General features: G+C 44.0%; 1 protein-coding gene across 5 annotated transcripts; it reads right to left on the bottom strand.

Moving 5' to 3' along the window:
- Positions 1 to 702: 702 nt before the first annotated feature.
- SLC24A1 (solute carrier family 24 member 1) lies at positions 703 to 14318 on the bottom strand. Of its 5 annotated transcripts, XM_057431000.1 has the most exons (10): positions 13555 to 14318; positions 13020 to 13176; positions 12329 to 12391; positions 10952 to 11060; positions 5633 to 5707; positions 4005 to 4108; positions 3147 to 3344; positions 2708 to 2797; positions 1657 to 1823; positions 703 to 1026 (listed from the first exon to the last, which is right to left on the bottom strand). In XM_057431000.1, exons 1-10 carry the CDS (start codon positions 13941 to 13943, stop codon positions 777 to 779), a joined length of 1602 nt encoding a protein of 533 aa, XP_057286983.1. In that variant the 5' UTR covers positions 13944 to 14318; the 3' UTR covers positions 703 to 776. The 5 variants fall into 5 exon arrangements, with proteins under 5 accessions (XP_057286983.1, XP_057286980.1, XP_057286979.1 ...); XM_057430997.1 differs by having other exon boundaries at positions 4005 to 4105; positions 13020 to 14318; XM_057430996.1 differs by having other exon boundaries at positions 13020 to 14318.
- Positions 14319 to 14346: the final 28 nt, after the last annotated feature.

A 14346-nucleotide genomic window follows, 5' to 3' on the forward strand; every position in this document is an offset into this window, starting at 1 on the left:
AGTTTTTGCTAGTGGTAATGTTCTAACCTCAGATCCGCTTAATCTTGTTACAGGAAGATGTAAATCCCGATGACATCACACCTGTACTGGTGGCACTTAGAGGGAGTTTTAGGGATTATATTGCAAGATCAAGTACAGATTTAACAGGAGCCATGTGGACAGCTTTCAGGATTGCTCTGCAGCTCTCATCCTGTCTTCTTCTGCATGCAGAAATAACTTACTGCTTTGCTTTCTCCTTGAAAACCTTTGTATTGCATTTCCCACAGTCTGAAGAAGGCCAGGAAAAAGCATTTCCTCTAAAGTGCATCATGATCTGCATACACTTTCCTGGAGGTATGTGTAGAGTACCAGCTGAGGATGCTCTGTAGTGCATCCACTGAAAGGATGAAAACTACCTCTGAGTAGGGCAATCATAGCAAACTAGTTGCGGCCCAGACCTTGGGGATGGGAATACTTTTGTACTGAGCAAACAATCTGTGCGGAAAATTGGCTCCATTAACTTGAGGGGATCACCCTTCATGTATCTACTCCATGCCAGCCTTTCCATGCCAGCCTAAACTTGTATGTTGTTTTATATTGTTTATTCCATTATCTGACCTTTTCTGATCCTAAGGAAAAATAGAGGCTGACGAACCACTTGAGGTTTTGGGGTGCTTTTAATATATTAAAGATGCTTTTCGTTATAATTCTGGTTGCTTTTTTCAGTAGAACAATCGCTGCCTTAAACCCCTTTTGATTTAGATGTATGCTTACAGACATTTATCAGCATCCAAATGTCACACAGATACTGGGCAGGATATTATCTTGTCTTCTAACATCACACTGATGATCAAAAACACAAAGTAAAGAGCAAACATGGTGAGCCCCAGCAGTTTGTTCATTTTCCATTTACATGCAGCAATTGAGATAATCACAAAGAGGAGCATGAGAAAAAGGAGAACAATTGCACAAAACAAACCATTGCTGCTGACTGCAACTGGATCGAGTTCATTGAAGACAGAGTAAAGGAACCAAGGAACTGGCAAACTGCAAGTAAAGGAAAAGTAATTGAAATAAATGTTTTAAGGCAGTTCATTTTCTGCACCATAACAAAGCAATTTTACCAAACTGTTAGAGGGGAAAAAATGCATGATTGTGTTCCGTGAACTCAGCATAAATCTAAAACTGATGTTGTTCATGTCAAAAACTGCATTTGGGTAATACTTGAGCCATCATAATGCAATCCAGGAATGGAGAAGGGGTTTTAAAATAACACCTATGTATTGAGTGCCTCAGCACGCCATAATAAGGATGTCCTGATGCTTTACTGATAGAAAGTACAGGCGCAGATACTGAGCTTTGATTGCACAGGATCTCTGAGTGACTAAATAAGGATCCTGTCTGTAAATCTTTGGTGTTATTCAAAGACTTCTTCTTTCAAGACAAAAACTCAGTTAATTTGTGTAGATTTAGAATTAGGAGAAGATGATGGACTAAGGTATAAAACTCTGTCTGTCCTGGTTGGGTTAGGTTTCTAAACAAGCCATTAGCTTATTGCTCAGCTGCCCTACATTTAATTACAGCTAAGGTAAAGTTAAGAGCGTGTTTGGACTAAAAGCCGCCAGCTGTCTATTTCAGAAGAAACAGGCTATCTTTCAACATTGAATCAATACTCACCCAACAGTGATATCGAAGATATTGCTGCCTACAGAACTGGAGACAGCCATGTCACCTAAGCCTTTCCGAGCAACGATGACACTGGTGATAAGGTCGGGGATGGATGTTCCTGCTGCAAGTATGGTTAACCCCATAATTTCCTCTGATATCCCAATTGTTTCACCAACCTAATAAACAGAGTCGGGTAAGGCTGTTTGCTTTGTAACATGGAATTTAATTGCTCTGACCATTCTTTTGAGGCTTTATGCTGAATTTGAGCCAGAATATTCTGAATCCCCTTAAACATGGTCACATTTTTCTGCTTTGTGGATAAAAAGTTAAATTTCACAGTGTATGTTGATCTTGGGTTTGCTCTGAAAGCTGGACCACTGGGCCTGTGATCAGTGTTGCAAAGACTAAGAAAGGTCAAGTCAGCTACAGCACAACTTTTCTGTCCCAAGTTCACCTCTTTGGCTGTCTTCCAACTTTCCCTCTCCAAATTTAGCAGCAGCTCTGTATGATCCAAGAGCTTTGGGAAATGTCAGTCTTTGGATTTATGGCATCATCAACTGTGCTGTGAATGTGCAATATATCACTAAATACAAATTGTGGGTCTGATTCGACAAGATGCAAGTCTTATTTCCCAGAATACCAGGTGAACATTAAGGCACTGAGAGTTAACGGCAGCTTTCAGAATCAGAACCTGTATATTCCTGGAATTTTAATTAGGTGAGGGGTAATTATGTTCAGCACAGAAGCATTCATCAATAAAAAGGCAGTATTAAGATAAATCTTGATGGCACTTTTCCTTTCACTGATGCAGAAATTCCCTTGGAAGCTCTTGAAATGGAAAACTCTCTGTCAAATTGAAAAGAATGAATTTGAGAATTCCCTTCTGGGTTCTAAACAAGTCCTTTTGGGTTCTAAACAAACCCAAGTTTCTACCGTGGTGATGGTTGAGTGCAGCTGTAATTCATCAGATAAAATGCCACAGTGATGCTGTTCCTTCCTTCTCCCTCCATCTACTTGTTCTGAAATAGTCTTGTTTGCAGAGAGAAAATAGAGCCCTCACCTGGTGAGCCCACCACACCATGAGGTAAGAGAATACAGCAATCCAGAGGATGGATCCAAAAAACGTGATGACAAAGAATTTTTTGGAGTCCTGTTAAAATCAAGTTTGAAAAGAAAAACATGGAAAAGTTTCAGGAAAATTTAACAACCCCCAGTGAAAATATTCACCTGAAACCCTTCACTGTAATCAGTTGCTTTAATGTGGACCCTGGTCTCTAATTGTATTTGGATTTGTCAGCTTCATTAGGTGACCAGTAGCTGCTGGTGTTGTGGCTGTGATATGCTGCAGCCAGGGCTCCTGTCCCATTCCCAGCAGCATTAACAGCACTTCAAGTATGCAAGGACTCTAAACATGGCAAAACAGAACTGGGGACTCTTCTCAAGAGGAAATGTACAGCTCAGTTAATGAATGCAGTAGCAGAAGGAAGATAGATGCTTACTGGGTTTCTAACGTCAGGCAGAGTGCTCCAGAGAGGAAAGACAATGGGAAACAGGAAAAGGTAAATGGCTTGTTTTTTCCTAGTTGCTGGCCATTCAAGAGATAATGGCTCATCATTTTCTTCATCATCTGAGCTGTCATCACTGTCTTCATCACTGTCAGAGCTGCTGTCTTCTGAGGTGTCACTGTCTGAGGAGGGCTGTAGATAAGGGGGAGAAAAAGAGCCAGTTTTCACACTCACAAGGAGCTGCACAGCATTTATTCACCATGGTCTTGCCTTGGTAGAGGTCATGTTTGTAACATGGCTGAGGGCAGTCAGAACCCACATCTTGCTGTTGTGGACAAAATCCAGGCATAGCCCATCTCAGTGCCTGTGTATTATGTTAACTAGTTTGCATCTGTTAACTAGTACCAACTTTTACATAGGTTTTTGACTCAAATGAAACATTGACTGTCTGTCCTTGAGAAACCTTTCCTCATCAGAACAGGTGAATTACATTTATTGAAAGGAGGGATTTGGGAAACAAAACAGAAATGTGTACTGGTGAACATAGGACAGGCAGCTACTTGTATCTTCCCATATGCTGGAGTACTCCTGTAACCTCGGAAGAGTCATCTGAGGAGAAGATACTAGACAGTTTCAGTCAGTGTCATGTTTTGAACCTGATTTGTGTCTGGAAGATGAAATGTTTCAGCTAGCACATTAATATATCTCATTGCTACATACAGACTATTTTTAGTTGTCAGTTATGGGAAACGAGTTGGGTCCTATCCCAAAAGCCTTAGAGAGAGAAGAAGGAAAGGACGTGACATTTGGTCTCGACTGTGCTCTTACTGCCTGTAATACTTAGTTCAATACCTGGGCATCTTGTGGTGCATCTGCCTTCTGTTTGTCTTTGCCGGCCTCAGAGTCGCTGGCAGGAGTTACCTGAACTTTGCTTGGTGCTGCCTTTTCCTCTTCTGCTAAAAGTAATAAGAAAGAATACTGCTTTCAGTCGCCTTAAGTCTCCTGTGGCCATTTTATGTTAAACCCAGTGTGACTGCTTAGGTTTGCTGTTTGTCCTCTCTGTCTACTGTGGATTACTAAAAGCTGGGCCTGTTGTAGAATGATACCTTGATGCTTCGATGACCTATCTGAAACTGCTGTAAGAGGCACATTCATAACACCAGGGAAATGCTAATTATCTGATCTACAACTGGTGTTTCTTGTTTCATTCTGGATCCTGGAGATCTTATTAAAGCCATCCTTAAAAGGCAGAGAGGATATAAAGCTTTGCTTCTCCTTTATGTTCTAGTAGACCATGGTGTTCTCCAGGGAGCTGATATTCTTCAAGGCTTCTGAGAAATGACTCCCATGTGCTGCCAGGTTTTAATCCCTAATCATTTGATAGGTATTCAAATACAAATAGGAAAGTGCTGACACATACAAGGAAATAACTGCAATGTCCTCTGTGCTGTTCCTGTGTAACCCACATAGCCAAGAGGATCACAAAAATAAGTAAATAGCTGCTTTTCAAACTGGTGACCTGTCACAAGTGGGGTCCCTCAGAGATTGATATTAGGCCCAATGTTGCTCAATGTCTTCATAAGTGATCTGGCTGATTGGATCAAGTGTGCCCTGATGAAGTTTGCTGATGACACCAAGTGGACACTTCAGAAGGGAGAGGCACACTGCAGGGTCATCTGGACAAACTGGAAGAGTGGGCTAACAAGAACCTTATGAAGTTCAACAAGAACAAGTGTAAGGTTTTGCACCTGTGAAAACAATCCAGGAGTGCAACACAGGTTAGGGAGAAGCTCTGTGGAAAGGCACGTGGCAGTCCTGGTGGTACAAGCTTCATACGAGTCAACAGTGTGCTGCTATGGCAAAGAAAGCCAACAGGATGCTAGGGAACATGAACAAGGGCATCACCAGCAGAGAGAAGGATGTCATTGTCCCACTCTACTTGGTGCTTGTCAGGCCACACCTGGAATTCTGGGTTCAGTTTTGGTCCCTGCTATACAAAAAAGATGTGGACAGGCTGGAGAGCGAGCCTGGCTTTTCTCCTTGGAGGAATCTTCTTCCATGTCTTCTTGAAGTGTGCCAAATTTCCAAGGTAAAATGAAGGTACTTTGTTTAACAAACACCTCATTTGCAGGGTCTACCAAAGATCAGCAGCACCCAGCTTCTGCTTCTAATGGCCTGATTTCCCCTCTTCTACCCTTCTGGTGGCAATTTACACTGTATCCTTGTAGCACTTTTGTGTTTGGATGCTGTCTCACTAACCACTCCTAGACTCCCGGGGGGATGGCTTTTATTGCCCACTCTTAGTGCACATCAATTGATTTCTGCTGCATTATTATAGCAGCCATCTGTGATCTGTAATAACAGAAGATACGTGTTAAACCATCGTGTTTCTTTGCCAGCCCTTGGGTGCTGAGTGCTGGAAAAGGTGGGGGGTTGCAGCACAAAACAAGGCAAACAGCACCAACTCTTCATGCACTCACCTTCTGGTTTTGATCCTTCTCCTGCTTTGGCCTTGGCTATGTTGCTCAGGATGTCAACCCTGTCTTTAAATTTTGCTGTGGATGAGAAGGATGCATTCATCAGCAGCTGCCAGCTATCCAAGCCCCCTTTACCTGCCTCCCCCAGCACACATACGCTCTCCCCCCTTTCCTGTTGCGTGGATTGCCGTCAGCACTGACTTGTGAGTTGTTCTGGCTGTGGCCCTATGGTTTAGCTGCTGCTAGTTGATCAAGTTATATTTAAATGCTTAGTACTATGGCAGTTATGCAAGCAATTTCACACGTAACCAATACTTTATAATTTAAAAGAAAACCTAGAGGGAAGAGAAATCCTTTCCAGGGGATATCCGTACTTCATAAGAAGCAAATGTAGGAAGAACAGAGGAGGAGTTTCAATGCAGTATCACTTGGTTCCTAAAGGACTGTTGATTTCTTTTCAGGCTAGGTTATATACAAGCTGAAAATGACACCTTCCTTCTGCCATGTGGCTGCTGAAGAGGCTTTACTGTGCTATTGCAGCCTGGTGACCTGATGGTAAAGAAAGATTAAAAACCATTCATGTTCCAGTTATGTGGAAAATGGCTTCTCTAAGGAAGCACGAACGTCTCCTCTGCTGGAGTTGATCTAAATTCCTGGTGTCCAGGTTCAACACGGCCCAGGCTACCCAAGAGATCATCTTCACCGGTGCAGTGTCCAGTACTGTGTTTTTGGGACTACTGAGGACTTGTCCCACTGTAAACCATGCTCTGCTCAGCTGAGCTGCTTTCTTATTGTGTGTCTCCATAGCTAGGTGTTGTGCTCAAATACCTTAACTTCTACTCCTATTGAAAGTGAGCAAGTTGTTGGCTCAAGGAAAAGCCTTATTTTGCTCTAATCTATATCCTCTGAGCTGCCTGCTGAGTCCAACAATCAAGCAGAGGGTTACAGGTTTTGCACATAGCAGCCACAAGAAATTGGTTGTGCCTTGCTTGGCTTGGGCTGTAAATTAACTTCCTTTGAAAGTTTTATCACACCGGTTTAATCTACTGTACTGCTGCCCATGCTGTGGATTCCCCAGCATTGGATGCTTTTAAGATTCAGCTGGACAGAGTGCTGGGACATCTGGTCTAGGTCATGCTTTGCCTAGAATGGATCAGATGCTCCTTGACATCTCTTCCAAGCTGAGATTCTACGATTCTATGAGCTCTTCTCCTATTGAAAGGCTGGTTGTGACTAAAGAGCCTGGACTCTTCCATGCTCCTTGCCAGTACTGAAGCCTACCAGAGGGGATGTAAAGCACTTCGCTTCGTTCCCCCTCTACTGATGCTAAGCACAAATGCACCCATCAGTGCAGGGCAATGAAGAGGTGACCTTTTGCTCCTAGTCTCCTCTAACCACTGGGCAATGCATCTTTCTGTTCAGCTTTTCCCCAAAGCTCTTACAAAAGCTTCTGTCAGCAGGGTCAGGGCGGTCAGGCTCAGGCTGAAAGAGATTAAGCAGATTCAAGCTCCTGGCTTGCTGCCCTCACCTAGGCTGCAGGCTGTGAGCACTGACCCAAGAAGAGCCTCTGAGCATCTCTCTGTCAGGATAAAGAGATTAAGTCCAGGCCAGTGTCCAGTTCTCATGAGATCAGCCTGACTTAAAAAGGTGTTAATTCTTCTGACATACAACTCATGCAGGATGGGCTGAGACTGGAGGAGTTGCTGGCTATAAGCTGGCCAGATCTGCAGGTCAGCACTGGGAGGAAAGAAATCTGTCAACTGAGTCCTTGCTAGTGCTGGGGATTAGCTGGGCAGGGCAGCTGGGGCTCTGCAGCCCTATGGGCTCAGCCCTCACTCAGGGGTGCAGTCCCCAGGGCATTCACTGCTGGTGAATCAGGCAGGAGGTGCTGTGCCCAGGGGGCTTGAGATACTCTTCAGGAAGATTCATATCCTATGGATTGACAGCATCTAGGCTGGACTGAAGGTGGAAGCTGAGTTTTCACCTGGAGTATGGCTCTTATGTTTATTTAATTCTTTGGCTCTAATATTGAATCTTACAGCACTAACTTACAATATGAACAGCAGGAAGGATATTTTTCCTTTAAAATCTGGCATGAACCTGGAGGATTGGGAGATTTTGCTGTTTAAAAGTGGAAGTATATATATATAATATATATACTATATATTTATATTATATATATATAATCCCATTATTCCTTTTTCCCATTTGTATCATTAATCTCTTAAAGCAAGTGATTGAATGCTAATGAAGCAAGGAGAAACTGTAGCTGCCCTCAGTTCCTAGCTCTACGCTAGCCTGCACCACTGCTCTCTTCTGGTCTGCTTTCCAGAATCATTAGCTTGTGAACTAGGGTGTGCTGAGGGTGGACAGCTCTGACATCCCTGCTGCTGGAGCCTTTTTCTTCCTTCAGAAGTAAAATAAGGCTTCTGTCTTCTTCCCTCTATGATTAGAGTTTAAAGAGTAACCCAAGAGTAAGACTGGAGAATCAGAAATGAGAGGGCTCCTCAGTGTTTCCAAAATCCTTGCTCCCTTTAATTCCCCAGCAGTTCCCTCTGGTGTCTAACTGAAGATTGTGAGAAGACCTCATGCTCTGCTTCTACACCCTTCCAGTGAAAGTGCAGAAAAGCCCAAAGTTACCAGAAACTTCTCATTTGAAAATAAAAGCTTCTCAAAAATACAATTCAGGATGAAGTGTAAATGTTAGAACCGTTAAAGTAAAACCCCTCATCCCCTGCAGAGAGAGGCTGAAGTGCAATGAGCCCTTCCTAATACAAAAAGCAAACACTCTGATCTTAATCCATTCCTCACATGAGAAATTTTGCTTCCCCCAAGGGGTGCTGCATTAGGAACAAACAAAGTTTGTATTTCAGACTCCTGTATTTCTAAACCCTGCCTCTGGAGGCTGGTTGTGCAGGTTGAGGGCTGGCTGGTTTTCCACATTTTGGACTCTTGCTGCCCTGAAATGGTTTCTCTGCTGCCCAAATAAAGTGCAACTGCAGCAGAGAGAAGGAAACCCTACAGAGAACCTAATTTCAGTAAGATAAGTTAGGAACTGCTGAGCAATAATTGGCAACCTTTTCCTTTGTAGAGTGTTCTTTGCCACAGCCTCTAAGTGCTGATGCTATGAGCACTGCCAAGAAGGAACAAGGACCCTTGGGGAAAGATCAATTGATTTGGGATCATCTTTTATGTTGCAACCTAATTACAGAAATGTATCTGGTACAGACAGTGCCGCACAAGCTGCAAAGAGAAGGATTTTGCTGGTGCTCAGTGGAATGAGGCACCCAGCTGTACTGAGGGCACTGAATGACTGGTGCTTTTAACACAAAGGCTGAGCTTGCAGCCCTGATATGCCTTGGTGGGTTCAAATCCTTTTCATATTCATCCTGGGCAAGTCACATCACTTTTATGGCCAAGATCCTCAAGGAATTTGGGTTTCTCAGTCTATTCATACATGATTCCTTTTGTCCAGATTCCCTTTTCTTTAGGTATGAATTTATCAGGGTAAGGTAAGGTCTTCTACAAGATACACAGGTCTCTAGCTCCTTGGTTTTGAGTGCTGTACTGTCGTAGTATCAGTAACTTTCTTTATCATTACCTTTTCTAAGGAGCTGTCTCTGTTCTAGCAGTGTTGAGTGGAACAGGCATGTACCTGGGGCAGAGGTTTTGCCCTTATCTCAGTGGTATTATTATAGTAATGGGTGCAAAAAATAACATTTTCGGAGAGACTGTAGCCCATCTTTGCATCCTGTTGTATTGGATTTGCTTAAGTACGTATGGTCACACTCCCATCTAGTGGCTGCCGCATACGGAGACTCACTCAAGGTCTGCCTGGCTGGAATGAGAGGGCAAGTTGTCTTTTAGAGAAGATCTAAACTTCCCCTCCAGCCCCTTTTATCCATTATTCGTAAGTCGTAGTACTAACAGCCTCTTTAGCAAAGCCAGTGGCTTACAACTGCCTTGTAGCCCCCAGCAGAAGCAAGGGCAGTAGAGCAAACCCTGATGATTCTGGGTCTTGTTAGGCTACTGTTAGTAATGCCATGGTTGCCTCCACTAAAATCTGTCAAAGCAGACACTTATCTGTCTCTCCGTCCTTATCAAGCCTCCTTTGTTCCTCCATCAGTTTGTGCAGCTGGGATTTTGATCTGAAGAGTCCTTTTTGTAACCTCTGTGATAGAGGTGTTGATCTGCTTAGCTTCAATCTCTCTTTGAATGGACAAGGGATAATCTCTTTAGAACAAGTAGGGCAGTGAAGGGGCAGGGCATGTGCTGAGCTAGGGAAGAACAATCTAAAAAACCAAGCTTTTTTAATGTGCTTCATCATTTGTTGGAAAATTAACTTCCCCACTGTGTTTGGATTAAAGGTGATACAGTGCAGCAGGTAAAAGTTTGTGTACAAAGACCCTGGGTCTGGCTGCAGATGTGGCTTCTCTGCTTCCTGCCCAGTTTAAAAGAAGATATCTTAGTCCTGAGCTGATCAGCCCTTGGCCCACTGCCTGCAAAGTGCTGTGGGTACAGTTTGCCACAGGAGTGACGATACCACAGTGTTGCAGGTGGGCTTTTTAGAGGTGTTCAGTGTTGGTCTAAATCACCTATGGACTGGCTTAGCCATCATAACTGGAACTCATTGTGTGCTTTAGATGTCAGCTGGGATTTTGACCACTGTCAAAATGATAATTTGAGGGTTTTAACTTCTATTTCCTCTTCTGCAGGTTTACCCCTTGTGAAGGGGCATGTGCACAGCAGGGGACGTGTGTAGGTAATGAGCTCTCCCTGTGTTCATTTTCCTGTTGTAAATGACACTGATATAGGTTGAGCAGCTCTTTCTCACAAATGCAGTCAGCATTGAATGCTGCTGCTTCAAGGTGAGGGCTGAGCTAAGAAGAGGAAGGAAGATGTGCCCTGCTATGAGATGGAGGAAGCTGTAACTCGAGTTTGCCTCTGCTGTCTGAGAGACAGCAGAAGATGAGGGATTGCAGTGACTGCCACTGCTTGCAGGGACCCCAGCAACAACTGCTTCACATGTCCTCATGCCCCTTCAAGCAGCAGCTGCCCACAGCAGTAATCAGTTTTGCACTGCTAAATTAGGTATGGCAGGGCCAAAATGTGAGCAGTTTGTCCTTGCTAGCCATGTGATCAGAAGGGGTATGTCCCACTGCTGCAGAGCTCACTGCTATAACACTGTCATGCTCAGAGCTACATTTTGGAAGGGGTTGCTGATGCCCAACACCCTGACATACAAAGGTTGTATTCCCAGTTAAACTGCTCTACACTCAGGGCTGCAAACCCAAGTGCCTCAGATGTGGAGCATTCACTCACCGTCTGTCAGGGGGTCCAGGGTGTGGATCATGAGTTGGAAGACGGTGCTGCGCATTTGAGTATTGTGTAGGGAGGCTGAGCTGCTGCCTCGCTGTAAGGCTGATCCAGGCTATGGAAAGGTACAACGCAGCAAGTCAATAGCAGTTTCTTCCTCCAAACATCTCCACTGTTGGTTTGCTTCTGCCCTGGGGATGCATTTATATGGAGGCTGATCTCCACAACCCAAGGAGCAACCTCTACATTTAAGTTCACGCTAGCCATTCACAGGAAGAGACATGAGATAGCAGGTCAGGCTGTCCTTAGAGAAAGGCTCTACAGAGGACTCTGGCCCTCTCTCAGTCTTTTGTCACAAGCAATAGGACAAGAGGAAATGGCTTCAAGTTGTGCCACAAAAGGTTTAGATTGGATATGGGGAAAAAATTCATTCCCAAAAGCATTGTCAAGCATTGGCACAGGCTGCCCAGGGCAGTGCTGGAGTCACCATCCCTGGAGGGATTTAAAAGACGTGTAGATGTGGCACTTAGGGGCATGGTTTAGTGGGGGACTTGGCAGTGCCAGCTTAATGGGTGGACTTGATCTTAAAGGTCTTTCCCAACCTAAACAGTTCAATGGTTCTATGAGTCTATGAAATGCAATGGGCTCACACAGACTCAATACAATGTTATAAATTACAACCAAAGCATGCAATGCTTTCAGTCATAACTTGTCATTAACTGTAGATTTTATATACTGCTACAAGATAATGCTACAGTCATGTCAGGTGTCCTTGAAAGCTATGGTGCTCTGTTCTTACATGAGAGTCAACACCAGAGTCCTAATGAGCTTTTGACTGAACATTAATTAGTACAGGTATGTTAAGTGCACACAGGAACAAGAAGCATCCATATGAGGAAGCTGGTATGTTACATACTTCTGCAGCCACTACATCAGGTCTCTCCATGCAATGGCTGGCCAGCCATACGGAAAACAAAGAGTCAGCAAGTTAACCAGCAGCAGAGGAATGAGCTCCTCAGTGTTTGCTGTGGGAAAGGACAGACCCTACCAACCTCTGCTCTGGGAGCCCAGGTGGAAAACTGGCCATGAAACCAGGTAAGAATTGCTCTGAATTTCTCTATTCTTTTTTAAAGCACTGAATGAACAGCACTCATTTGACAATAGCTACTCAAATCCACTTGGAAAGGCTGTCTCTTCATTTTTATAAAAATTCCTTTGAGGACACAATTCATCCAGGTGTCCTTTTAAATAAGCTGTGGATATTGTGCCAAGCATGCCTGGTTCTTTGCACAAAGCAGGCTTTGGTCCCGATTCACAGCCTAACTTGGGGAGGGGTTCAGAATACAATGACTTCAGATCCCTGCAAAGCTGCTTAGAACCTACCTGCAGCCTCCTCCCATCTGCTGGCTTCTTTGCTCCATCATCTGCAACTGCCCCAGTGCTTTTCTGTATGCAAGCAAGAACAAAATCGATTGAACACCACTACTGCTTCACCTGCTTTTTGAGGATCTAATAACAGTCCTTCAGGCTACTGTCTGTGAGGAAGTGGGACAGCTAATACACATGACAAAAGCTGCAGATGGGGTAACAAGTGATACCATCAGCATCCCAGCAGCACACCTCAATTGAGAAAGGGCAAAGAGAATCTCCTCCAACATCTCTCATCTGCAAGAGGCTTGGACAATGCCTCTTACCAGAAGCCTTTTTCTCCCTGTTTAACACAGAATTATCCAGTCTTGTTCCCAGACTAAGAATAATGTTCTGCAAGTGTTTTTTTGGAAACTCCTTTACAATAACCCAGTAAGCAAAATCCCACTTCTTTGACACTAGATAGGAAACCACTATCTTTAGTAAATGCAATGGTAGAACTCCCTTTTAGTTCCATTCTCTAATTTCTTAGACTCTCTACTATCTAGATTGCATTTCCCTCATTTTATAACCATAATTATTGACCAGTACCTGTATTCTGAGGTTTTGTTTGAATATGCACTTTGTGAAGGAGATGCAGTTTCTCTGTGGTTTACGCTAGAACGAATTATTTCCAACTTGCCCTCTGAACAATAAGGACACCAACCTTCCGTATATGCTCTACTGTTGCTGCCTGCACAGCATTCAGCTTCTTGCTCAGCTCCTGCTTCACCCATTGTTCTAGGTGCACGTTGTATTTCATAGTGAATACATATGTTGCATAGGCAGTCAGTAAAAGGAGGCTTTCCCACCAGTCAATGACACTGTCTAGGAAAAATAGGATGAGCATCAGTAAGTCTACAATGTAGAATGAGATGTCTCTAAATAAGGGCCACCATGTCAGGTGGAGTATCTCCCTTGAGAAGAGGGCACAGGTGCCAATGACAAAGAGGATATTAAACACTGCTGAGCCCACAATGGTACCGATGCCAACATTGCTGTGTGAGATGAAGACACCTATGAGGGAGGTGAAGAGTTCTGGTGCTGATCCACCTGCTGCCATGAAGGTGGCTCCAGCCACATCTTCAGAGATCTGCAACTTCTCTGTGATCACTCCCAAAGCAGGGACAAAATACTCATCACACACAATGGCCAAGGCCACAAATACATACATCATGCCAAAGATGTGAAGTACAACCCACCCTTGCCTGCGTTCTTCCACACTGAACAGGTCCTGGGGATATTCTCCTTTGGACTCATATGGTGGCTTTTCATCTGGGTAGTTTCCACTGCCATTGCCTTGCTGTGGTGTTGTACTCACGGATGTAGTGATGGGCACAATCGGCTCAGAATCCACATATACACAGTGCCTTATTTTGGGTGGTGCTGTGACATTGCCTGTTACAGCAGTCCTGTTGCTGGCGATGTCCCTAGAGGTCACTTTGACAGGGTCCATCGCTTGGGGTGCTAAGGGTGGTGCTGGAACAGCAGAGGGCCTGAACTGGAGCTGATAAAGGGAAAGGACCAACATTATGGCAAGCAAGAAAATGATTCGGTTCCGTTGTAGCCGCCGCCTCCTTGGTAAATGCATTTCCTAAAGGTTCTAAAATCAGTCGTGTCCAGGAGCCACTGAAGACTTCTCTCAATCAGCAGTTTGCACTTATATCCACCATTGCTGTTTCTAGCTGATCTTAAGCATCAAGAGTGAAACTGTGACACAAGATACGGAATCCTGCAAAAGAAAATCTGGTGTAAAAAAGAAAAGTACTGCAACTTCCCCCCCTATGAGTAACATTACTTCACTGACTGCTTTTCTTTTGTCAATAAAAAGTAATTGACTTAAATGAGGCAGGTCTAGATTCAGGTTTCAGTCTGTTTTTTTAGGACTGTAGGCTATGCTGATTTATAATCAAAGGTTTGGCTTAATAGAGAGGAGTTGATCAAGTCCAACCTGAGCTGAATTCTGATTCCATCCACCTCATGCCTACATCCAG

The sequence above is a fragment of the Pezoporus wallicus genome, unplaced genomic scaffold, assembly GCF_028554395.1.
Source record: "Pezoporus wallicus isolate ANWC-B61680 ecotype Strahan unplaced genomic scaffold, APGP_CSIRO_Pwel_v1 contig_8548, whole genome shotgun sequence".
In the NCBI taxonomy this organism is placed as follows: domain Eukaryota; kingdom Metazoa; phylum Chordata; class Aves; order Psittaciformes; family Psittacidae; genus Pezoporus; species Pezoporus wallicus.

Coding starts and splice junctions, on each gene's coding strand:
- SLC24A1 (XM_057430996.1), bottom strand. CDS start 13,943: ATGCATTTACCAAGGAGGCGGCGGCTACAACGGAACCGAATCATTTTC. Junction 11,061..12,328: donor CAGATGGGAGGAGGCTGCAG/GTAGGTTCTAAG, acceptor ACCTTTCCATAG/CCTGGATCAGCCTTACAGCG. Junction 3,345..4,004: donor ATGCACCACAAGATGCCCAG/GTATTGAACTAA, acceptor CCTTATCTACAG/CCCTCCTCAGACAGTGACAC.